Genomic DNA, 26855 nt, shown 5'->3' with positions numbered 1-26855 from the left:
CTTACAAAGCCTTTGAAATTCCTCAAGGAGGAAGCTCACATTGGACCCAAGGGGATTTGTTTTCCTTTCACTCATCCATTTACGCTTGCTTGATCCAATTTCCGATCTTCCCAAAACAAAGCCACTGGATATTTAGAAAACCCTGGAACGCTCAATTTTTAATAGGAGACGTCGGAAAATTCTGCTTAATTCCGCATTAATGTTTTTCTTTTTTGTGTGTGTAAAATATTCATTACGCCGAGAGCAACGACAACGTCAGAGGTTTTTTGTTTTTTGTTTTTTTAATGAACGGGAAATGGCCGGAAATAACATCGCAGCCGGCGCGCCGCCAAGTCACGCAATAGCTGAGCGGGTTGAACTTGCGTGTCACCCTCAAAACAGTGACGGTGGTAAAACAATAAACTCCAGGGTTTGTGTTTTCCTACCCATGAGATTAGCGCATAAACACATCACATTTGCGTATTCTCTTCTGAACGTCTTGCTTTTATGAATGGTTAGCGCAAACAGCTAAAAGCAAGAGCTAAAAATGTCCGCTTCCTCACTGTGTTTTATACCGGGCAGAGCATCTTTACAGATGTCACATGTATATTGGTAAATTCTGTCAAAGGACGTTCGAACTCGGGGTATTTATTATTTGCACGTTGACAATCTGTAATATATTTGTGTGTGTGCGTGTGTGTGTGTGCGCGCACGTGTGTGTGTGTGAGAGAGACACAAACACACAGTGGGTACGGAAAGTATTCAGACCCCATTAAATATTTTACTCGTTATATTGCAGCCATATGCAAAAATCATTTAAGTTCATATGTTTTCTCATGACACACACCACCCTATATTGACAGAAAAAAATGGAATTTACACATTTATTAAAAAAGAAAAACTTAAATATCACACAGCCATAAGTATTCAGACCTTTTGCTCAGTATTTAGTAGAAGCACCCTTTTGAGCTAATACAGCCATGAGTCTTTTTGGGAATGATGCAACAAGTTTTTCACACCTGGATTTTGGGATCCTCTGCCATTCCTCCTTGCAGATCCTCTCTAGTTCTGTGAGGTTGGATGGTGAACGTTGGTGGGCAGCCATTTTCAGGTCTCTCCAGAGATTCTCAATTGGGTTTAAGTCAGGGCTCTGGCTTGGCCATTCAAGATGACAACATCAACTCCGTCCTCAAAAAGGCCCAGCAGAGGATGTACTTCCTGCGGCTTCTGAGAAAGCACGGCCTGCCACCGGAGCTGCTGAGACAGTTCTACACAGCGGTCATTGAATCGGTCCTGTGTTCTTCCATCACAGTCTGGTTTGGTGCTGCTACAAAAAAGGACAAACTCCGACTGCAACGGACAATCAAAACTGCTGAAAGGATTGATGGTACCCCCCTACCCACCATTGAGGACTTGCACGCTGCCAGAACTAAGACAAGGGCGTGCAAAATCCTCTCGGACCGTCTGCACCCCGGTCACCGGCTCTTCCAGCTCCTTCCCTCAGGTAGGCGCTACCGATCAACGCAAACTAGAACTAGTAGACATTCCAACAGCTTCTTCCCTCTTGCGATCAACTTCTTAAACACCTAACCTATAATTCCATTACAACAAGCTGGCAATTTTTTGACTTGAGTTCGTTGTCACATTTCTGTGGGGCCAATTATGTATTACTCGTGCACTCACAGTAGTTGTCTCGCCATGCTGCACTATTTGCATATACTGGCCACTCATGCCAGAGTAGCATCTGCTCCATTTGCACACTGATTGAGGAGTATCTGTAACATTTGCACAACCGACATTGTCCCAGATGATCGCACTACTCGTCACTTTAAACCGCGTACACTCCTTGAAGTCTCAGCGCCTTTTGCACAATGGTCATTGCACCGGACTATTGCAATATTAGTCGTTCGAACTGCTCTAAGTGCTAGAGGACTCTGCATCTTTTTGCACAATTGTTTTTTGTCAATGTCTTTATGTCCCCAAAGTGTTCTGTAAATTGACTGTTTGTTGTACTAGAGCGGCTCCAACTACCGGAGACAAATTCCTTGTGTGTTTTGGACATACTTGGCAAATAAAGATGATTCTGATTCTGATTCTGAAGAACAATCACAAAGTTGTTCTGAAGCCACTCCTTCGTTATTTTAGCTGTGTGCTTAGGGGTCATTGTCTTCTTGGAATGTGAACCTTCGGCCCAGTCTGAGGTCCTGAGTACTCTAGAGAAGGTTTTCGTCCAGGATATCCCAGTCCCTGCAGCTGAAAAACACCCGCAAAGCATGATGCTGCCACCACCATGCTTCACTGTTGGGACTGTATTGGACAGGTGATGAGCAATGCCTGGTTTTGTCCACACAGAATTAGAATTAAGGCTAAAAAGTTCTATCTTGGTCTCATCATTTTCTCACCATCTTGGGAGTCCTTCAGGTGTTTTTTTTTAGGAAATTCCATGTGGGCTTTCATGTGTCTTGCACTGAGGAGAGACTTCCGTCGGGCCAGTCTGCCATAAAGCCCCGACTAGCAAGGGCTTCGGTGATGGTTGACTTTCTAGAACTTTCTCCCATCTCCCGACTGCATCTCTGGAGCTCAGCCATAGTCATCTTTGGGTTCTTCTTTACCTCTCTTATATTTCAGTTTTTCCTTTTTAATAAATCTGCAAAAATTTCAACAATTCTGTTTTTTTCTCTCAATATGGGGCGCTGTGTGTACATTAATGTGGAAAAAAATGAATTTAAATGATTTTACCAAATGGCTGATATGACAAAGAGTGAACATTTTAAGGGGGTCTGAATACTTTCCGTACCCACTGTATGTGTGTGTGTGTGTGTGTGTGTATATATATATATATATATATATATATATATATATATACACACACACACACACACACACACGTATATCTGTCAACTAAGGGATTACTAAGCCTATCGACAGTGATACCAAAAGTTTCATTTTTTAAAAGAACAACTCAAAATTACGCTTTTTAGACTTGACAGGTCAGCTTTACATTTGACTCTAGAAAATTGTTACATTCTATCAGATGACACTTCCACACAGGGTTTTTTTCTTGACGTTGTCATGATATTTCATAAGGTTATTATCAGTCCTATATTTTCAAAACGATCAATTCATTCGCTTGTGGTACCAACTGCTGACTTCCTCTAAATTGAATTGCAAGTTAAAAACATCACCCACCTCGCTGCTTTATAGTTTGAAAAGGGCAGCTTTACATATGTAAATATGTAAAGCTGTAATACTTGATTGAATTCCATCAAATGGCGCAACAATGTACAGAATAGGTCAACATACTGTGTAATTGCGCATTTTTGGCCTTTTCCATATCACATTTCTACTAGAACGGCTCAAGAAACTTTGCCCTAGTCACAGCTTTTTAGACTGTACAGGGCAGCTTTACAGATATCAATTGTATAATGTTGAATTCTGTCAAGTGACACTACTCACACGTTTTTCAGATTTTTTTTACGATCGGTCATATATTTCAAAATAGCTGACATTCTTTGATGAATTCATGAAAAACATATTATAATTAATATATTACTGATTTATTTTGTGCTAGAGTATAGTGGTGGTCTGCGTGGATGTGATAAACATCGATAGGCCTTGTGCGACTTCCCGGCATACATTCCATTCTTTGTTTACTATTATTGTCGCCATTTTTGTACTGAGCAGCCAGTAGGGAGATGATCTGGAGCCTTGTGACATTTGCTGAAGTCTACCCCGATAGGGTTATTATGCTACTTTAGGAGGTGTTTTTTTTTTTTTACTGAACAAATTTGCTTGAATTCATAATTGTATGACTAAAAAGGTTGTCACATTGTACTGAGTTGCCGTTGTGGAGCGGTTACCCCTGCCCAGCAGTTTGTTTTCCGTGCAGCTGAATCATCTCCGATGTACCTGTCATCCTGCAGATAAGGACTTAACTGATTCGAGCCTAAAGGGGGGGGGGTTGAATCTATAAAAGATCCCAACAATGAGCCTTTTTATTGGCATGTTGCGTGCAGAGTGGTGAGATTAACGTGTGTGTCAGTAATTTAGATGTTATCTCTGTTAACTGTGACTGAAAGGCTATCTGATGGTTTGGTGTCATTTCTTGAAATTTTGAAAATAAACCACAGATCCACTAAAATAAACGGTGATGAAAGCACGATTGAGAAATATGGCAATCCATCTCTGTCTGCCAATTCGCATACAAGTCTACATTTCTGAACAGAATTTTAAAAACTGGGCTCGCTGTGAGTTAGGCACGCACGTCACCCACCCGATCTTCGATTGGAGAGCGGCACCTCGGAGGCACGGCGTCCAGGGACAGTGGCCGCCGCTAAACACAATTAAACAATTATTCAATTGCTTGCCAGAGATTGTTGGAATTTTTCCAATCGGGGGCATTTCATTATTGGCAAATGCACACTCCACTGAACTCAGGGCAGAGAAGGTGGCTGCATTATGACCCCTTTGCATGTAATTAGCTGTAATAATGGTACTACTTCAAAGACGCCATTCCCTAAATCTACCTCTTTTACCCACCCCCATCAACCCCCTCATACACTTTAATGCAGCTTTAATACTCAATGCTGACAACCGCGTACATCGCCGTACTAAAGAAGTAAAAGCATGTAGTGATTGTCCCACTGTGAAACCCATTAGACAACTGATGTGGACTTGAAGGAGGTCTATACACTGTGGACACATGATAAACTTCTCAGGGTGCTTGACTATTTCAGTAAGAATTACCCTATTAGGGCTGCAACTAACCATTATTGAACTATTAATCTGTCAATTATTTTTTCGATTAATCGATGACTCACATTTTAAAAACTTACATTTCCATCCTTTTATTAAAAAACAGGACATTATTTCAAATTGACGGTGCAAAACAAAAAATGCACAACCATAAATTGATTATGATTCAATTACTAGTTTGGTCAGAAAATAGGCAGAAATTATTTTCATTGTAATTCTGAGAATATTTACTGATGAGAGGCAGAAATTCAGAGGATTTGGACAATTTCAAGTTAAACTAAACAAGGTTTCTAAAATGATTAATTGAGTATCAAAACAGTTGTTGATTAATTTGATAATTGATTAATCAATTGTTACGCCTACTTTGTGATCTTTTGTCTTTAAAATTCACACAGTCACACTGTTTCAAGTGAATCAAGTGTGGCTGTTTTTACCGGAGAGTTTTTTAGCATTAGCATTCTGACTCCATAGGTATTTGAAAGGAACTAACAAAGTACCACAAACTGCAATAGCGAGTAGTAGTAGCGAGTGTTTCAAACAGTTGGTCGACTGTGAAACAAATGGAGAAGAAGACGACATTCAGACTGCCAGTGGAATCGGAATGCTATTAGCGTTTCATGGCAGGCGAATGGAAAATAAATGCTTACGCTGTACATTTGGGTGGTTTACTACGTTATAACAAGTAGCTCCACTGGCCGCAAGAACTTCGCCACTTTTGACCGCACCTCCTCTATTCACATAGTGACGACAGACGACTATACAATCGTTGTTGTTGATTGTTGTTTGTTTTAATAAACCAAGTGGGGTCAACCTTGGTTATAACAACAAAGTCATTTGACTAAATTATCCATTAAAGTATGAACGATGCCGATTCCAATGTAAAAACCTGTAAAAATAAAACTGGCACGACTCGCAGTCCATTTTTAAACCTGAATCATGAGAAACAGCTACAGGTACAAGGAAATGTCGGAATGTCTGGACTGGAAAAAGAAGCTGCTTTGTAGCTATGGAAACATTTGATGTTGCTACCCGTCATTACAAGGTGACGATAGATGTTGCTAAATCCGTTTAACAACAGTCACTTGAGGTCAGCAGTATTTGGCTAAACAGTCAAAACCAACTAAGAAGATCAGTTCCTTTAAAAATAAGACGACGTACGTGAAAAGCATCATTGGATGAAACCCTAAGCTCGGAGCGGCATTGATTGTCCGGATGCTAGTGAACGTCACGGGAAGCATTCATGCCAGGATGCGGCGGGCTTCCCCCTTTGGCTTCAGACTGCCAATAATTGCGTCAGTTGTTGCTCTTTGCTCAGCTCTCTGTGCTTGCTTGCTTTGGGGTCACTGAAATTACCTCCGCTTCAAAAAGTAGGCTGTGGCTGGTCCACGCGAGCTGCCTGCCACAATAAGGGAACATATATAGCTACAGTATATCCTCAATTGGAGGGTGACGAGAAATGGGGGTGGGAAAAAATACAACAATAATAAACCTCAATGGTAGGTTGACAAGAGCTAATAGTTCAATAGCTAGCTTTAGACGTCACCATTACGAGAACAGCTAGCAACAGCTCACCCCAAATCACAACAAGTAACGAGGTCACTGTATCCCCCAAAAGATGACGAGATGTGGTGCTTAACCTTAGTCTTCAATATTGTACACCGTCTCTCATACACAATAACCTTAAGAAGTGACCTGTAATTGCTGTGCCTGCACCGCAGTATCAAAAGTACTAGCGGTATCGGTACTCAGTATCTGCATCGGTGAGTACTCAAGCTTGAACACTAGTACAGTGGAACCTCGATTTAACGGACCCGGAAACAAGGGGCTTCTGATTTAACAGACAGAACGGTAGTGTCCAGTTGGAACTCAAAATGCCACCTTGCAACAGACAAAGTCTGTTAGTTCTAGAATTGGCCACTGTTGTTTACTGGCGCCACACGACTGGCACAATCAGCAAACAGAGATCGGTACCTGTATTTCCGGGAATAGACGCTGTTGTTTACTTGGGCGCTCGTCGTGCGTTTAGGTACAGTATACAGTTGTTGTTGTTGTTGTTGTTTTGTCCCCTTCCCTATCGTAACAGAGGTGAGAAAAAGGAAGCGTACTATCCTCGCAGCTCTTGAACGCAACGCCGACTCGCCACCGTGGCACAACAACTTTCTCCCTCCAGCACGCCATTATCACCCCTCCCAAGCACCAGCAATCGTGGCCCTTTTATGGAGGTATTAGACCAGTGGTGGACAAACTACGGCCCACGGGCCACATCCAGTCCGTTGATCATTTCAATCCGGCCCGCCCAAGATTGGTACAGAATCGGCCAAATCATATCAAAATCATGAGTATATTCATTTGAACTTGTCCTATAATGCAGAGTGGTTCCACCAGGTTGTGCTGTAATGCCCAGCGGTTCCACCAGCTTGTCTTGTAATGCCCAGTGGCTCCACCAGGTAGCGCAGTAGATAAGTGATACATTGACTTGACTTTGGCTGTTCTGTTTTTACTCTGCTCCTGCGCTGAACCCTTCTTCAATCGTGAGCGGGCCAAAGAAAAGAAAAGTCAACAGTGAGTGCCGAGTGTTTAATATAGAATGGACTACTAAATGTTTTTTTCACTGAAGCCCAGTCAAAGGCATGTATGTCAAATTTGTTAAGAATCCACTACGGTTTTAGAGGAATATAACATCACCCGTCACTTTTCTACCAAGAAAGCTGATTATGCTAACAGCCAATCAACCCAGGAACTGATGGCTACTGCTCAGCAGTATAAATCAATCTTGGAGGCTCAGCAAAACACCTAATCTGACAAACTGCCATCCAAGATTCAGTCACACAAGACCCTGAAACAGCGCCACGGGAGCTGCAGATGAAATTGATTGATCTCCAATGTGATACTGTCTTAAAAGAGAAGTTCAGCTCTCAAACTGGATGAGTTTTATGCTTCATTAAGTGCAGACACATTTCCAAATATCCAGAAGATGGCCCCGAGGATGCTGGTGTTGTTTGTCTCTACATATGTGTGTGAACAGACTCTTAGTGTGATGAACACTAACAAAACATCTTACAGATCCCAGCTGAGTGATGAACACCTCAGATGTGTTCTGAGAATTGCCACAACAAAACCAACAGCAGACTTTGATGCACTGGCAAAAAAAGGTGATCAAAAAAACAACACGGTTCCCATTAAAAGTAAATCTAACTATTAACACTATAATGCCTTTTTTCAAATATTTTTTTTATTTTTGATATGTAAGCATCTGGTCCTGGCTTGGCCTGCCTGTCAAATTTTAAGTCAATTTGGCCCCTGAGCCAAACAAAAATTAAAAACTTAATACGACTAAAAACAAAAAGGGAGCGCTCAATGTTAATGGCCTAATTAAAACTAGTGTCGCAAAACCAATATAAATAAATATAATAAGAAACTGTGCTTGCTAAAAATTTGTTTTTGTTTTTTTTTCTTTATGACTGTCTCAGTCATCCAGGTCATGGTAATCCACTTTGTGTGTGTTTTTTTTCTTTGGCTTTATTTATTTTATTTTTTTTCTTGTCATTCAAAAATGACATTAGGCTAAACGATATGTCAAACTAGCGCCGTTTTAGTATTTGATAAATAGTCGAACTTAACGACAAAAACCGAACAGTCCAGATCCTAACGATTCTTCGACTATTGTTCCAATCACAACGACGTCAAGTAGAGTCATTACATTCCTGAAAACGAACCCCAAGAAATTTACTATTTCGCCTCGTGAACCTCGTCACCACCAAGTCGGTGTTTCGGCTCCACCGGTTGAAGTAGCCGAGTGTTCCGGGTACGCGACCCACCTGCGTTCCGGAGCTTCTTGTTGCGGTACACGGAGAAGATAACCAGCAGGTTGCCCAGGATGTCCACCACGATGGTGAAGATGAGGAAGCAGCCCAAAGTTGTGGTGACCCACGGCGGGCGGCTGAGAACGGCGGCGGCGGTGTCGTCGTCGGGGTCCGGCGCGGTGCTGTTCAGCTCTGACCCATTTGTGACCATTGTACAGGGAGGACGAACTTTTTTTGTGCTTGTTTGTTTGTTTGTTTGTTTGTTTTTGTCTCGAAAGTGAGCGGAGCCGCCGAGGGTCGGCGGGGGTTCTCGGCACGCTATCGCCGGGATAGCGCTGCCAACGCCGGGACTCGGGAGCCTGGCGCGGCTCCGCTGCTCATCCTCCACGGCCTCCTTCCTCGCCCTTCCCCAGCTTGAGTGACTGTGAGTGGGTTTGTGTTCCCTCCACCATCCCCTTCTTGTTCCTTTTTATCCCTCACCCCACGCGGCGTGTCTCCCTTTTCTCCCGAGTCCACGCGTGTTGTGTGTGACAACTTCGCCGCTAACGCACGTTGAGGTTTTGTTTGGCGGAGGGGCAAACACTTCCACCCGGAGACCGACTGGAGGAACTACAGCCTTCATTCATGGCGCTCAGCCATTCATCTTTTCCACGCGGGCGTCTATGTCATTCATATTCCCCCTCCGTCTCTGTCACGAAAACGCCGCCAGACATTACAGTACAGACGCGTCTTCATCACTTTTGTCCAAATGTCTTTTAATAAAAAAAAAATATTCCTGGTTGGACACACAAACTCCATTTGTTCACATTTTGGATCAGCCCCCCGCCCATAGGAAACAATGTAAAAGTGGAAATAATTCAGTTCTTGGGTGATGCTGTGGTCTTCAACAAAACTTTATTGACCACGTTTAAAGTCACATATAGACATACAGTGGTGCCTTGAGAAACAAGTAACAATAATCATAACAATTATAATACATTTTACTCGTAAGGCACCTATCAAACCTTTAGAGGACAAAAAGAGGGAAAAGTAGACAAGAATAAGGATGGAAGGAGGAAAAAAAAAAAAAAAAAAAAAAACAAAGGACAGCCAAAAAAATAGCAAGAAAAAGAAATTTACTTTTTTTCTTTACACCTGTATGACAGTTTTAAGACACTTAAACCATTGCCTGTACAGATAAAACAAAAAAACAACAATAAAATAAGACATTTTCAACTAAAAAGAAAAACCTTTCCGTAGGGGGAAGCCGCAGCCAAACGCGCCAGCGTAGTCTCCTCTCCTTCCGGTGGGTATAATAACATTTACTCTCCGCATAACCTGCAAACATGGAACATTTTAAAGACAAAACACAACTGTACCTAATGTATTGGCCTTCCTTGTTCTTCTTTGGGGTTTATTTATTGGCAGGCCAATAAGATAGCAGACTAAGGGCTAAGGTATATGCTTGTTTAAATTACGACAGTAAACTTCAAATGGGAGTGACATTAAACAGCTTGAAGCTTATTTTTTGAAAAGCTTTTCACTCTTTGCCAAAATGATGCTTATTGTAAAGTGTGTTGAGTTGAATTCACTGCCACCATACAGTGCTCGGATCTCATGTTTGCACTCGCAGGTCAAAGCAAAAAAAAAAAAAAAACACACAATAATGACCATTGTTAAATTAATACCTCTTAGTGTCAATCAAAACTAGTAATTATTATCGTTTGGTATTTTTATAAAAAAAAATTAAAACCTGCTCGCCGCAATGAGCTCTTTAGACCTATCTTGTGGCCCCATCTTGTGGTTTAGACGTGGTACTACAACTTTGCAGAGATTTGAAGCAACTATTCATTTACCATAAAAACTTACGTAATAACAATCAACATCTTAACCAGTGACCCATCTACAGAAAGCCATTTAAAACTTCACGTTTCCATGCTCGGAAGCTGTTAAACAAATGCTTCATTACTTTTTTCATTAATAATCCAATATCTATGAAGAATCATCTCGTGAATACAAATGCACTTCATTTCAAAAACCCTCAATTTTCTTGGTTAAAGCGTCATCATGCGGAAAGGATCATCTCCACCACTTTGTGTATGAAGTTTCCATAGAAGGGAACTAAATGAATTAAAAATGGGAAATTTTGATATTTGAATTTTAAAACAAATGTTGAACACACTTACGTTTTTAAAATATATTTTATACTAATTGTAAATGTTTAAAAAAAATGTTTTTAAGTTTAACAAACAAAACTAGTACAAGCAAATATAAACATTTTAGATGGCTGGGACCCACGACCCTAGTGAGGAAAAGCGGTCCAGAAAATGGATTGATGGATAGTGGAAAACGTTTCAAATACATTTCAAAATATATTTTTTTTAAATACAAAATAATTTCTCCTTTTTAAATATAAAAATTCTCAGAGAATATTTTATTTTTCTCAAAATATTTTGTTTACAAATCAATTATCAAAATGAAAATGTAATTTATAAACATCAATCCATTTTCTTTTTTATTCAATTTTGGTGGTTAATCTATAAACAAAATACTTCATATATATTTATAATATACAGAAATATAGTAATAGTAAGTACATTTTCAACAAATCTAATACAGCTAAATTTGTAAACTAAATATTAAAATAAAGTTTGAAATATTTGAATACACATTATTATACACCTAGAAATATACCAATGTAAAACACATATTCAATACAAATACAATATTTATATGTATATATTCTATTAATAATATATACACATTTGTAAAGCAGAAATAGTGACAAAAATATATACACTGTATATGTCTATAAAAGACACAAGCCAATCTTTTTTTTTTGGGGGGAATAATTTATTGCCAGTAGGAAAGCGTGAGCTGGTGCCAGTAACTCAATAAAAACCTTAACAAGACAAATGCTTCGCTTACGCACACTCGCACAGACATACACGGACACGGGTGGTATCCATGACGACCATAAATATCATCGGGTCCCGTTTCCTTGATGGAAAAATAAGAGGTTCCAACGTCAAGATGTACAAACAAACGATTAAAAAAAGACGAGTAATGCAGTCGTTCACTGAAGACCCTTTTTTTTTTTTCTTTAAATGACAAACTTTTTGTGAACGCTAGCACAGTAAGGCTGATCATGTCACACTGTTTCTTCAAAATAAAAGCACTGAATATCTACAAAACCTACTTGGAAATCAAAACTGTACATTGACATTTACACTGAAAATCACCACTTGTAGAAAATGTTCTATTTATATAAACTGTTGTGAATTTCACTTTGTTATTTTTTTTTGTCATGATGAATTTTTTTTTTTTTTTTTTTTGTTTCCCTGTTGAAACGGACAATCCACTTCAAGTGAGTCGGGACTTAAGTCTTTTTGTCTTCTCTTGCAACCCATACTTGCCAATCTTCCTGTTTAATTTTTTTTTTTTTTTTAAACGTCAGTTTCTTGGGGATCAGGTGAAGTACCTAGTGAAGCCTAATATGGGGGAAATCGGGAGAAATGTGACTCTGGGAGGAAATAGTAAAATATGGGATTATTATTATTATGGAAAAACTGGTTGGTTAATTTACAAGTTAATACCACCAAACTTTTGGAAATCCTTCAAATCAGGAGGAAAATGGGTCTAATGTGAAAGCAGTAAAATACGTGAGGGTTGGCTAGTATGCCACGGTCAAAACATCCCCCGCCGTATCGACTGGTGAGCTAACATTGCCTAAATATTGGCCAATGTAAAATTTCTTATAAACTTGTAAAAATACGAGAGAAATGTAACACCAGGAGTCAGGAGTAAAATATTTTAAAGATTTTACAGATTTTTAGCAGGTCACAACCATTCCAAGTTAAATTGCACTTTTGCCAAGCCTAGAATCGGGAAAAATCTCATGCCAGGTCAAATTGTAAACTTGGGACTTATGCCACCTAACTTTTGGCAACCTTAAAAATCCAGGGAAATATAGCACAAATGTGACGCCATGAAGCCACAGGAAAATATGCAAGTCTTGGCAAATAGGTTGCAACTATTCCAAAGATCCCTGGTCAGATGGCAAAAATGTAGACTCGCGAACAAAGCAGTTGGCAAGTACAATATGTTGTAAACAATCTAAACATTCTCTGTCTAAATTCGCAAGCTAACACCGAGCTACTTTTGGCAGTCCTTAAAAACTGGGAATGTGACAGCAGGAGGAAGAAGTAATGGGAGGATCACAGGTAAAACTGGAGGTTTGTGCTACGTCGCAACCAGTCCTGTGCCAAATTGCAAACATGTGGCAACCCTAAAAATCAGGGGGAAATACGTAAAATACGGGAAGGTTGGCAACTATGTCGCAAACATCCTATCTCAAGTTGCGAGCTAAAACAGAGAAACATTTGGCAATCCTTAAAAACCGACAGGAGAAATGTGACGCCATAAAATATGGGAGGCTTGGCAAGTACAGTATGTGTCAGTCCAAACATCCCCTTGTGGAATAGGATCGTATCAGGCGTAAAAACAAAAACAAGGAGGGCTCATGGGGCGGCTTCAGGCACTTTTTGTGGGGATCCAGTGTCAGACTTCAGTGTGCTGCTGGGAGCCCAGCGGCGGGATGGACAGCCGCTCAAAATGGCCGTCGTCGCCGCTCTCGTAGTCGCTGATCATGGCCTCGGACTCCTCGCAGCACGCCGACATGTCCGAGCAGGAGGCGGTGGACGCGTACAGCGACAGCGACATGTCGTCAAGGTCCCGACTCGGAGGGAAGCCGCCGGCGGTGGCCGTGGTGGAGGACGGCGGGGCGGTGTCGCCGTCGCCCCGGGGGCCCAGGTAGTGGCCGAGGCTGTACAGTTCCGGCAGGGCGGGACGGCGGCGGATGCCGTCCGTGGCCGTGGACCGTAGCGTGTCGCCGTACGAGGGCGGCGGCGGCGGCAGCTCGTCGCCGGACGGGAAGTCGTCGGGCGGCGGCGGGAAGTCGCTCTCGATGTCGTAACCGCCCGGGTAATAGTCGGTGTCCATGGCACTCGGGTCGCTGTACAAAGTTGCGGGAGGTGACTCCACCAGCTCGTACTGCGGGAACTCCTTGATTCCCGGGAGTTGGACGCTCGGCATCCAGTCAGACGTGTCCCAGTGATAACCTGCACGGGGAAAAATCACTAACGTTAGCATTCTGATGCTAACTTTTTGTCAACGTTAAAAAGCATGCAACCACACACCACTTGTTCATTAACACTTGACGGCATCCCGAGTACAACAACATAACAGAGATTTCCGACGACGACTGGTCACACAAACAAACAAACAAAAAAGCCAAGTTTCTGATAATTCCATAATTCGTACAGTTCAGTTTGCTTTTTTATATATATATATATATATATATATATATATATATATAGGTGCAAATATTGATGTACTGGCAAAGTTTTCAAAATGTGGCTAAAAATTAAATTGTACTGAAAATAATAAGTTTGGTTCTCATTTTTATTAGAATTTATATTGTCATTAAATAGTCCTATGTTTCTGATAATTCGTACACTTCAGTTAACATTAATAGCAACAGTACCAACATACTTTCCGACATCTTGCTGTCTGTTGTTTGGTTGACAGACAACATGAAGATAATGGTGAAATAAAAAAATATTTTTAAAAATATCATTAGTTTACGAGAAAACAAAGTTATATTTTTGGCTTTTCTTAGTCAGATTATTATGATGTAGCGCTAGATTTTATATTTGTATTGTCAAAGTTGCGAATTTGCGGAATAACCGATATTGATGTAGTTGCATGCTCTCATTTGTGTAGGCTAGGCTACCTAAAAGGTGGAGCAGATTGGGAATATGAAAATTTCTGCGTTTATAAAAAACAAAATGCTGCAAAGTTGCAGATTGACCCATATTGATGTACTGGCAGTTAGTTACGCTAGGTTACCTAATATGTGCTGTGATTATGGGAGTTTAAAAAAAAAAAAAAAAAAAAGTTTATAAAAAAATTTAATGGAAACTGAACGGCAACCGTATGGTGGAAACATGGCTAATGACAAACTATTTTAAAACTAAAGTGTTTGGTTTACATTTTTATAAGTTATGTTGTTGCTTACATTAAAAAACCTGCAACCATACATCCACGTGTTCATTAATAACAACACTTGACAAATCCTGATAGGGATCATGACGACATCTGGTCATGTTACACACCAACTCAAAAAAATGCCAATTTTTTTTCAAGTGTACAATTCAGTTCTTTTTTTTATTCCTACCAAAAGTTCAGTAGATGTGGAATAACATGGAAATGTACGGTAATATGACATTTTGCAGTTTTGAAACAATTGCGTGAAATAACAGATTTTTCTGCTTTACTGAAATCTGTGGTGACTACTGTATTTACATAGCTAGTCCCATTTCGCCTCCAAACAAGCAAGATCTTGAATTTAGTTTCAAAACTGTAATAGTACCCACACGGTGGTAATGTGGCCAACAACAAACTTCTATCGGATGATTCCTGCTGAGTCATCTTCTTGAAGGCGAGACATATTCCAAGCAAGCAATCATCAAAATCGTCCATAATACATACTAATGCAAGCTAAGCAAATAAATGATAACTTCTACAATATATTTAACACTATACTAAAATTATGTTGGGTTTGTGATTATATTTGTATTTTTTCGCTAAACTTTAAAAAGCATGCAACCACAAAACAACTTGTTCATTCATAACAACGCTTAATGACATCCTGAGAACAACAATCTAACTACAATTATGACAACTTCTAGTCATACAAAACAAAAACAAAATAGCCAAGTTTCCGATAATCCTTACACTTCACTTACGATTACAATTTTGTTTTTTGTTTTGAACAAAGAAATTACTTGGACTGTTACAAAGCTCATTCTTTTTTTTATTGTCAATTACTGACATATTTTTTGTCATCTCTTTCTCTAACAATAGTGTATGTTGATTGGTGAACAGAATGTGTTGGCAATGGTAAGATTCCCCCAAAAATGTGTTGTAAAAAAATTGAATCACAATTTTTTAAAAAAAGTTTGTTTTACTGCTTTTTTTTGTCGCACTACTATGATATTGAACTAGTTTCTTAACTGATCGCTAGTGCCATCCCGCTACCAGACTAGCTAGCGTTCCAATTTGTTTCGTAGTGAACTGAACTGTAAGGTATAGCGGCAACTAAAAACATATACTTGGTTACCAAACAGAATTCTTTAAAGCTAACATCACCAAACCATGTGTAGGAACGCTAATAAATCTCAAAATCACACTTCGGCTTTCACACCAGCACATAAAAAGCGTCAAAAGCTATGATCGTTAGCGTCAAGTTAGTGGTTAGCAGCGTCACACCCATGAAAACACACAAACACCAAGAAAAAAGTCACCTCTTGTGTTCTTGAGCTCACGAGCCACAAAAGACTCTTTAAAAAGAATCCATGAAGAAGAGAAGGAGGAGAAAGAGAGAAAACGTTAAAAATGGCGATGGATGCTAACGAAGGTAACAACACAGTGGGACACGGGAGTTTTGGTGAAAGCGACAAAACACGTGGAGGGCTATTTTGACAGGGTTGCCATTTTCCTAAATATTGCTAGAGGTTTTTGATTTGACTTGTTAAGCAAGCTCACTAAGAAAATGGCGACTCTGCTAGCCATACGACAACAACAACGAAGAGAAAAATGGTACCTTCTCCTTCCACCGTGTCAAGCACAGAGTTGACAAAGTGGATGACAGTCACTATGGAGGCTTGCGAGAGGAGAGATGATCCAGCATTAGCATAAATGCTAATAAAAATGATAACAACAATACACATATGGAGGGGACGCTAATGCTAACACAGAATATTTGGGTTTCTAACAATGAGACAATGGAAAATGGCCACTAACAGTGGAAATGAACCTAGGTTATAAATGGAAGATTTTTATTTATTTTTTTAAATAACACATTTTTGTGGAATTTTCTAAAATGGCTTAGTCTTCTAAAATCCACAAATTATTATTAATAATATTAGGAACAAACAAAATAATAACAGTACATACTGTAGCTCAAGAGTTAATCCATTGTGAAGACGTTAAGCATTATTTTTAAAATAGTAATTATGTACATAACATTTGTTTTTTGTACATTTTTTTCAAATAGTTATATTTTACAAATGTTATTTTATAGTGTTTTAGCAGTTTCATGGAGAATACATTTTAATACGAAAAATACATAAATATATCTTTATTATTATTATTTTAATATTTTTTTCAATCTGTATATTTTTACATTACATTACATAATTTGGGGTATATTTTTATTATTATAAGCGCTGTGGAATATATATATATATATATATACACACACACCTATTCCAATTATTTATTATTTCAAATATTTTCTGCAGTTTTGGTAATTTCTTCAGGTTTTTTCATAGTGGCCAGAGCCCAGATTTGAACCCACAACCTCTCAACTGTGAGGTGGATGTGCTAACCAGTCATCCACTGTGCCACTGCCAATAAATACATTATATTTTTTATGTTAATTTGTAAAGAAAATTTTTGGAGGGACTGCCAGCTTCTGTTATTTCAGAAAAAAAAATTATAGAATTTTTTTTTTTTTTTTTAAAAGACTAACCGATAGTTAATTTTTTTCTGGTTGTCGGTTTAAGAAATTAATTGAAATTCCTATGCCAACTGGTGACACATTTAAAGGTTGTGGATTATTACATGACAGTGACGCACTACAAAGTGCTAGTGCTACACACACACACATTTTTGAGTGAAATTCCCCAGAGATTTAAATGCATCCCCTGCAAAAAAGGGAAGGGGATGCGGGGAAATGAGACACTAATGACCTGTGAATTCAATTTTAAGGCTCATTTTCATTTTGGAGGATGAGAAATGCAGTTCCGTCTGATGACACCATACAAGACTTGTTACAAAAATAAAAAAAATAAATCAGCTTTTTTAATGATAAGAAGGCTTTTTTTAATCCCAATCTGATCCCTTTTTATTTTAATTATGTCATTTAAAAAAATAAGAAAAAACAGCTCTAATTATGATGCCCAACAGTTGCACATTACTGCCAATGTGTACCACCATGATGTACATATTTTTAATCAATACCTAAAACAGAACGATTAAAACATTTTAATGTGCATAATTTTTGATTGAGGTATTGGAGTAATGCTCAATTTGATGATATTAATATAAAAAATGCTTTGAAATTGTACGCACACAACACTGCAAATGAGTGCCAGCATAATTAAAATATTGGTCATCAATACCTTTATTAAAAAGGCTGATTAATTTTTTTTTTTTATAGGAGTCTTGTATTGGGTTGTGACATAATGAATGAATATGAGTACCATTGTGATACGTTCCTTGAGGTTTGCTTTAACAAAAACAAAAAAAGGGAGCATGCTTAAATCAAATAATAAGCGTGCAAGAACTTTCAAACATAACATAGCTGCCGTGGTTATGTCTAGCACATGAAAAAAGTGAGAAAAAAAAGACATCATGCAATTGATTTTTTTGTTGTTGTACTTTTGTTTCTTCCCAGGAGAATTCCAACAGCTTTGACTTACAGGGCTTTCTTTTTTTATTTTAAAAGCGTGTTCTGGACCTGTGGACAGATCTGATCCATATGGGAGCTGAGCCCCGCAGCAATAAGAAGGAAAGAGTAAAAAAAAAAAAAAAAAAACAGAACATGTGACCCAAGAAGGTGCCAGCATTGGAGAGTCCAGAAAGCAAGTTAGCGAAATAGAGGAGAAATAACAAGGTATCAAAGAAAAACTGAAGTTTTGACATGATTATGAATTAAAGGCGAATCAGCGCTGTACCGTTGTCGTCGCACGATTCGGACTGGAAGGAGCTGAGTGACTGGACTTCGGACATGCTCCCCCTGGTGTTGAAGGGGTGACACGCGCTCTCCTCCACTGGCTTCTTGGTCACACAGTCCAAGTCCACCACTTTGGCTGCAGGGCCGAGACGCAAAGAAAAAAAAAAACAGAGATACAGTTGCTTTTCCCAAAGTAGTTTTGTTTTTAATTTAAACTAAATAAATGCATGATGAAAAAAAAAATGTTGGACAGTGCAAGTTTTGAAAAAAATGTTTTAAATAAACATAATTGCTTTAGTTGTTCTTTTTAGATCCGAAAAAATAAATTTGTAGGTATATTTTATTTTGTTAGACAATCATTTGATGGGATTGTAGCCCTGTCTGTGTCCCCAGCATCATCCTGACGGTCAAACTCACCGTCGTAGTCGTAATCCCAGCTGGGCTTCTGGATGGAGTCGCTGTCCGACACAGAGTTGGAAGGCGGGGGCGGTGGCAGATTGGGCGCCACGCTGCACACCGCCACCGTCTTGCGGTGGCCGTGCACCGCGTCCGGGTTGAACGTGCTGAACTCGGGATGCTCCGGTATGGCCGAGCCCTCGAAGGAGTTGCGGTCCAGGTTGTTGCGCGAGTCGCTGGGGATGCTGGGCGTGTACGAGATGGGGCGCACGGGCACCTGCGGCGGGATGTCCGAGTAGACGTTCTTGTTGAACTTGGCGTCGAAGTACGGCCTCTGGAGGAAGGAGTGCGGCACGCCGGATCCGCCTCGCTTATCGTCGTCCTCCGTCTTGGACTTTCCGCGGCACGCCTTCTTGCGCAGGATGACGAAGAAGAGCACCAGGATGAAGATGCTGGAGACGAAGACCACGATGCCCACCACCTCCTCCAGGCCGATGTTCCACGAGGTGGACACAAAGTCGTTACGGACGTCGGCAGTGAGCTCGCATGTCGGACCGCCGAAGCCCAGAGAGCAGTTGCACTTGTACGAGCCGTACGTGTTTTGGCACTGGCCGCCGTTGGAACACGGGCTCCTCGAGCACTCGTCCACGTCGTTCAGGCACCTGTACCAGAAAAAACTCCTAAGTCCACTTTATGACCCCATTTTAACATCATGAGACACTTGTCTTTATTTTATTGTAATGCTCAGAGTGCTGGCAACCTTGGACGAAATGCTTACATTGTGCCAATCATGTAACTAACTGGCATTAGGTTAGACTCCTTTGAGAACATACATGTTACATCATAGTATGTCCTCAAGGTTTTCCTTAAAGTGAACTTTTTCCCTATGGAGTCTAGTACGCAGACTGCTCTACCAGACAAGCCAGACTCTACTGTGGAAAGTATGGAATTATGTGTCATCTTTTTGTGATCATCTATACTCCATGACAAAGTTTTTAGTGGGGACATCAGTTATCCGCGGCCTTTCACGATTCGGCACTTGGGTTCGCTGTACACAAAAATTCAATGGATCACTACTTTTGAAATAATAAGTCAAGGAAATTAGTATGTTCAACTAAAAAAAAAGAGCTTTGGTGAGAAAAGAAAATGCTTGTAATATCACAACGTTATTTAAAAAGAAGATAATTTGCAATTCGGGTACAGATTTTAGCAAGAAACATGAAGAAGATACACATAATTGGCTTTAGCGGACCATATGATGTGGCTTGATCTGGCCCCCGGGCCTTGAGGCTGATACCTGTTATCCCAAGTACACCATTTTTTAAACATTTAATCATGACACACGTGGCTAGTTTGTTATAATTAACCAAGTGCCGTAACGTAATGTTTGGAGCAAAATGTAAATAAGTACAGTGGTAGTTTGACTGAAAAAGGTTTGTAATTACCTATAGATGCCACAAGATAGCAGTAACGCATCCATCCATCCATCCATCCATCCATCCATCCATCCATCCATCCATCCATCCATCCATCCATCTATCCATCTATCTATCTATCTATCTATCTATCTATCTATCTATCTATCAAATTTTGCCTCGCAATAGAAAGCAAAAATATTGTACTTTAAAAAACTCATTAGTTGGGGTGTTTGTAAGTCAAGGTATTTAGATTGGCCGGAAGAACCACGGGACCACTTTGTTTTGAAGACACTCATCGTTATTTAGTTTTGATGAACCTTGTGTGGACAAGCTGGAACACTCAAAGCATCTTAGGAAGATTTTGATGTTATGTTTTACATACCTGTCTCCTTGGAAACCAGCTTCGCACTCACACACCGGCCCGTCCAGACTGTCGATACATTTGCCGCTGTTTTTACACGGGTTGTCGGTGCAAAATGGGCCCAGCTGGCACCTGTAGTCCAAACACAACAAGTACAAATTCTGCCCCCCCAAAAAAAATATTCTCCAAAACATAACGCAGATTCGAAGCCTTTTACCTTGGTCCTGAGTATTGCCCTCTGCACTGGCAGTAGAAGTCGTCCCCCTGGGGTACGCATGTGCCCCCGTACAGGCACGGGTTGGAGGCGCAGGGGCTGATGCCCATCTCGCAGTGGGCGCCCATGAAAGAGGCGGGACACTTGCAGAAGTAGCCTGAGAAAGTCCCATGAAAGACTGCAATCAGCATGTTTTTTTTAATGCGCCGCTGATCTCGCTCACTCAATTTTTTACCACTGCTGAGAATGCGTTTTTTATTTAATTACGCTGATGGCTAAAGCGTTGGATGATTTGGGCGGCTGGCTAAGGATTACGACCCTTTTAAAATGTTGAGTGTGCATAACCAGCACATTAACCCAACACTGCTATTAGTATTACTTTTTGTAGGACAAACCCCAATTCCATCGAAGTTTCGTTTTGAATACACGTTGCATTGAAATACTGTACATTCAAAAGGTTTTCCTTATTATTCAATATTTTCTCTATGGAACCTGGCCCACAGACCAGACAGGAATTGTGTGGAAGAACCCAGATACAAACGCCCATTGACAGAAAATAACAACGGACATTTTTCTACTTCCTGAGTGGCCAGTTGTCCCAATATTTTGAGGACATAATGGCAGTCAACTGACTTGCATTAGTCTTGACTCAATCTAAAATATACATGTTGCTAAGTAATATTTTGTCACGCTTTTCTTTAAATTGCACATTTTCTTTAACAAGTCTGCGAGGCAAACTACACATAAGCATAAAAGTTGTCATTTCTTTTGTCTCCAGTTGCATGTTCCAGACACAAAATGTTTTTCACAAAATTGGCTTTTTTATTTTTTTAGGATAGAAGCATTTCGGTAAACGTACCTCCATTAGGCCTTTGGTTGCACACACCACCGTTGCTGCAGGGATTGCTGGAGCAGCTCTCTGGCGGGGCGAGTGTGCAGCCCGGCGCCACGTCCTCGATGGCCTCCATGACGGCGTGCGCCCGCCGCGCCTTAGTGTTGAGGGGCAGCTCCTGGCCGTTGAGTGCGATGGCCTCCATGCAGCCACGGAAGCCGTTGGCCACGGGCAGGTTGCGTCCGTGGCGGGCGGCTGCTACGGCGTTCTGGCGGACGTGGCCGCCGAAGTAGATGCTGTTGTCCAGATTGAGGGTGCGCAGGGTTCCCGGCGCCGTTCCCGAGGCGGCGTGCACGCGGTCCAGCACCAGCTTGGCGTAGTTGCCCTCCACCTCCAGGGAGACCGAGTGCCACTCGCCGTCGTTCACCGTGGCGCTGTGGACCGACACCAGGCCAGGGCCGCTACCGCAGTCGAACTTGTACTGCAGGCGACCATTCACGATCTGTTGGGTAGAAAGAAAGAAGTGGTCTTAAGGCTAATTTTCCACTTCCCAAGTGGTCAGGTGTACCAGTACTTTTGCAGTCATTGTGCCAATCAACTGCCTAGCATTAGTCTCGACTCCATTTAGAACACACATGTTGCACTGTGGCGGCACGGTGGACGACTGGTTAGAGCGTCAGCCTCACAGTTCTGAGGACCCGGGTTCAATCCCCGGCCCCGCCTGTGTGGAGTTTGCATGTTCTCCCCGTGCCTGCGTGGGTTTTCTCCGGGCACTCCGGTTTCCTCCCACATCCCAAAAACATGCATTAATTGGAGACTCTAAATTGCCCGTAGGCATGACTGTGAGTGCGAATGGTTGTTTGTTTGTATGTGCCCTGCGATTGGCTGGCAACCAGTTCAGGGTGTACCCCGCCTCCTGCCCGATGACAGCTGGGATAGGCTCCAGCACGCCCGCGACCCTAGTGAGGAGAAGCGGCTCAGAAAATGGATAACTTCCAAAGGGTTTCCTTAAATTTAACATTTTTCCTTCTGGAGTTTGGCACGCAGACTATCCAACAATTGTGGAAGATGTGGACGAACATTAAAAACACACTTTGGGTGAAAATCAATAGATTTCTGTCACATCCTGAGTGGCCAGGTGTCTCAATACTTAGACATTGGCACAATCTAAATCATTGGCATTTGTCATGACTTGATATAGAACACAATATAATAACTTCAAGGTTTTCCTTAAACTAAACATTTTCCCCATGGAGTCTGGCACACAGACTACACTACCAGACAACTATGTTGAAGAATTCAATTAAAAAAAAAAAAACAACAACCACCCAATGTTTTTTTTTCACTTCCTGAATGGCCAGGTGTCCCAATACGTTTGCAGACATTGTGCCCATCAACTGCCAGGTAATTCGTGAATGTTGCCTCATGACATCTTCCAATGGTTTTCCTTAAATTGAACATTTTTTTCTGGCACGCAGCCTGTTCTATTGTGGAATGTGTGGAAAAGTGCTCTGTGCTTCCCTCCCATCCTGAAAATAACTTGTTTTATTTTTCCAACCCACCACTACATTCTCATAGTTCCTCATGCGAACAGGCTGTTTTTAAATGGCCATTTTGACCGATGACATGGCAGTGGATGCCCTCACATACCTTTGTGATGCAGCACTAAGAAATGCCATGAACGCACCTCGAGGATGCTGTAGTCGGTGCCCTTGGCGAACATGATGGTGGCGTGTCCGGAGAAGGTGCGCAACCGCAGGGAGAGTTTCATCTGCTCCTTGTTGTCGTTGTCCATCAGGTGGTACTTTACGTAGCCACTGCCGCTGAATGTCAACGAGTGGCCGTCTGACCAAACAACAGAGGAGTTATGGGCTAGTGTCACTATTAGGGTTCATTTTAAATTAGCGTTATGGGTTGGGATTAAGTGTTACGATTGTGGTTCTCAGGTTACCGGGTGGGGCTGAGAGCTATTCTCGTGAATGCATTTTTCTATATAGAAAAAAGAGTTCTTGTAGAATTACATTAAAGAAAAAACATTTTCAAGAAAAATACCTCTCACTTTTTCAAAAAATAAAAAGTGACTATTCTTGCAACAATGGAAAAACAATCTCGAAAATAAATGACTACTCTCCTAAAAATACAATGGTACCTAGAAAAAAGGACAATTGTAAGCGCACAGGAGTTGTGGTTGGGCTAGGATTCAGGTCAGGGTAAGGATTTGGGGCAAGAGTTATAGTTAAGGGTTATGTTTATTACTGTATTTGGAGTTAGGGTTCGGAGCTGGGGGTTCGGGCTCAGGTTGGGGTTAAGGTTTAGGTGTTCCCTTACCAGAACATTTATTGTTTCCTTGAGGACACACACACGTGTACTTGGCATCTCCCTCTGCGTCCGCCACACAGTCCAAGCTTTCCGGACAAGGACTGTTATCACACACGCTGTTCAGCATGGGACATCTGCCACCTGCAGGAGGCCAGGACATTAGGCGATGTTATACGTGTGGACAGTACCACTTTCCAATGACTGTGTGTGTCTCTGTGTGTGTGTGTGTGTATGTGTGTGTGTAATGTGCGACCTTCACACTGGCAGGTGGCGTGTCTGTGGTGTCTGGGCGTGACGAAGCTAAGGCGTGCGGTGCTGTAGGTGGACATGGACATCCTGTCCAGCGAGACCACTTCGTCACAGAAGCGCAGCGGGCAGTCCATGCCCAAGCAGAGCTTCTGAGCCACGCGCACGATGCGCACGCCCGTCATCTCCTCGATGACGCCTGCCGACGAATTTAGCTTGCGAAAGACCACCTGGGGAGCGAATACAAGCCATCAAGAAATAGAATAGAGGGATAAGGTTTCTCACCCTAGAACACCACGATCAAGACCTTGAGCAGGGGTTGCATCACACCATGTTTAAAATTTTGGGGGTCAACACCGAAACACAGACTGCTATGCTATAAGTCTATAATTAAAAATTACTATTATTGTAAAATTATAATAATGTAGAAAAAAAGATGACTGCTCTCCTGAAATAATTTTAGCTAGAAAAAAAATCTTGTAAGAAAACTTCATCTAGAATACGATTAATCGTAAAATAAAAATGAATATTCTCGAAAAAAATAAGACTCTTTTTTAAGAATTTAAGAATTTTTTCCTAAAGAAAATACCAATTCTTTAAGAGTCAGACCTTTTTTTCCCCTCTTCTGTCTCGTAAGATTACTAGATTAAAACGAGCAATATTTCAGATCTCACCTCCTGGGACTGGTAGGGACTTCCAGATCTTTCCAGCGCCAGCAGGACATCAAGGTCTCCCTGCTCGGATGGCTGAAGGCTAACCAGCTGCACGTCGCTTCTCCTCACACCCGCAATGTTCCTCAGCGCCCTCTGGAAGTTCCGCCAATAGTCTCCTATGAACTCCTCAGGGGCGATACTGGCAAAGCGCACGGCGATGGAGTTGTCCAGCGCCTGGCGGACTGCCGGTCGCACGTGCACGTTGACGTCTGCGGCTGCCGTGAAGCGCCCGTCTGTCACCGTCACGTTGAGCGGGTAGTGGCCAGCGTCCAGCGGCCGCAGAGCGATCACTTTACCGTCCGACGCCGACACGGAGAAATATGCCGAGGATGCCGCAGAGGACGGGGCCAGGCTGTACGTCAGCGTGTCGTAAACGTCCTGGTCGGTAGCGTGGATCTTGCCCAGGACGCCGCCCGCATACTCGTCGCCGGCGGTGGACACGAAGACGTCGAGCGGGAGGATGGCGGGAGGGTAGACGCTCTCCTCGATGACACGGACGCTGATGAAGGTGCTGGAGGAGAGCGCCGGTTTGCCGCTGTCGGAGACCTGGAAGTCAAAGGCTGCGTTAATACACAAGTTGGTAGCCTGACTTTACAGCTTTTATTCGTGACTCGAATTATGCCTCGCAACACCAAGCAAAAAAGCGACATCTTCGAACTTCAAAAACCCGTAAGTTGGAGAACTTGTGGTCAAGGTACCACTGCACAGTAATTAAACTTTGTGAAGCCAATTTATTTATTTCATTCTGTTCTATTACGTTTTAAATGCAGTGCTATTTTTGTTTAATAAAAACATGTACCAAAAAGAATTGCGATGTATTTGTTTGTACTTTGTTAGTTATTTCTATATTTATCTTTATCCTGCAGAGGGCACTGGTGGCATTCATGAAGCATTGGACCCCATGAAAACATGTATACATATCAACATTATACACACACAGATGGTCAAACAGCACAGTTGGAAGGAAAATTGCTGACTCAACAGGAATGTCCGAAAAGACATCACACCACCGTTTCATCATTCTCTCTTCTCATTCTGTCCCTTACCACACACAATTCCTCCCACTCAAGACGCTCGGTTTCACTGTGGACCCTCACAATTCTGTCAGAGGGACGTTCCGTGTTAAATTGATTGTCGGATTTTACATTTTTCCCCATTAGAAATCATTTCAATTCCTCAAAAAAATAACTTTTTTCTTAGAAGATTGCAATTTTCTTCCATCCATGATGAATATTATCTCATATTGAGACTTTTTCTCATAACATAACGACCTTATTCTTGTTGTACTTGTCTCGATTGGTCCTTTATTACATCCTTTCAGAAGGCTTTATACCCCCAAAGAAAAAGGAGACAGTGAAACACTAAGCTGAAGTCAAAGCAGACAGAAAACGGGTGAGTCAGCACAGAATTGAATCAACAGAATCTGACCTGAGCTTGAAGCAGGTAGTGTTCCTTCACTCTCTTGCTGAGGGGCCCTGCCATGAGCAGAGCTCCATGCTGGTCAATACGGAATGCGTCGCCCGCATTGCCGCCCGTGATGGAGAAGGTGAAGGGCAGCCCATTGTGGGAGGCATCCCGGTCGGACACCAGGAGTTGGAGAACACTGGTGCCCTGGACTTGGTTCTCCTGTAGGACAGACACCAGCAGGTGAGGAGAAGGTGAGGAACAATCCTGACGTGGGAACAAAACGCCGGAACAGCGATAACAGGAATTTGGGACATACAGTGAGCTCCCGCTATACAGCAGTGCCTTGAGATAAGAGTGACCTGACTTACGGGTTTTTAGAAATATGAGCCGTCGATCGGCTGATTTTCTTGCTTTGACTTGCGAATGTAAACTTGAGATACGAGCACTGTATCATGGCAGGTGACTCAACTCACTTCACAACAAGCATTAGTTTGGCAGATATAATTAGTAAATATATCAAAAACAAGGCTTTAAGCTGTTGATTCCCACTCTTAGCTGGAGGTTACTGTCAAACTAAACATACAATAATGTGTAAATATGTATTTAAAGCAACACATTGGCTGTGCTACGT

The 26855-nt window shown here is 41.5% G+C and overlaps 2 protein-coding genes across 10 annotated transcripts in view; both read right to left on the bottom strand.

Annotated features, from left to right (window-relative positions):
- Window positions 1-9223, bottom strand: part of mtnr1aa (melatonin receptor 1A a) — a 55719-nt gene extending 46496 nt beyond the window's left edge. The window contains exon 1 of the mRNA XM_061680403.1: window positions 8553-9223. Within this exon, the coding sequence (XP_061536387.1) occupies window positions 8553-8748 (196 nt within the window). The 5' untranslated portion in view covers window positions 8749-9223. The remainder of the gene's footprint in view (window positions 1-8552) is intronic.
- Window positions 9224-11895: 2672 nt separating this feature from the next.
- Window positions 11896-26855, bottom strand: part of fat1a (FAT atypical cadherin 1a) — an 85619-nt gene continuing 70659 nt past the window's right edge. For 2 of the 9 annotated variants that reach the window (XM_061680395.1, XM_061680397.1), the window contains 13 exons: window positions 26246-26443; window positions 24779-25363; window positions 24112-24334; window positions 23868-23999; window positions 23227-23384; window positions 21567-22041; window positions 20711-20864; window positions 20515-20625; window positions 18736-19376; window positions 18320-18454; window positions 16183-16242; window positions 15884-15919; window positions 11896-13636 (listed from right to left, as the gene is read on the bottom strand). In XM_061680395.1, coding sequence (XP_061536379.1) covers window positions 13077-13636; window positions 15884-15919; window positions 16183-16242; window positions 18320-18454; window positions 18736-19376; window positions 20515-20625; window positions 20711-20864; window positions 21567-22041; window positions 23227-23384; window positions 23868-23999; window positions 24112-24334; window positions 24779-25363; window positions 26246-26443 — 3468 coding nt within the window. In that variant the 3' untranslated portion in view covers window positions 11896-13076. Of the gene's footprint in view, window positions 13637-15883; window positions 15920-16182; window positions 16243-17845; window positions 17872-17901; window positions 18131-18319; window positions 18455-18735; window positions 19377-20514; window positions 20626-20710; window positions 20865-21566; window positions 22042-23226; window positions 23385-23867; window positions 24000-24111; window positions 24335-24778; window positions 25364-26245; window positions 26444-26855 lie in introns of those variants that run through there. The other 7 variants (XM_061680398.1, XM_061680400.1, XM_061680399.1 and 4 more) reach the window with 6 other exon arrangements.

The sequence above is a fragment of the Phycodurus eques genome, chromosome 6 (assembly GCF_024500275.1).
Source record: "Phycodurus eques isolate BA_2022a chromosome 6, UOR_Pequ_1.1, whole genome shotgun sequence".
Taxonomy (NCBI): Eukaryota; Metazoa; Chordata; class Actinopteri; order Syngnathiformes; family Syngnathidae; genus Phycodurus; species Phycodurus eques.
Note: the sequence above shows the minus strand (reverse complement) of the source record. Positions and strands in the feature narration are given on the sequence as shown.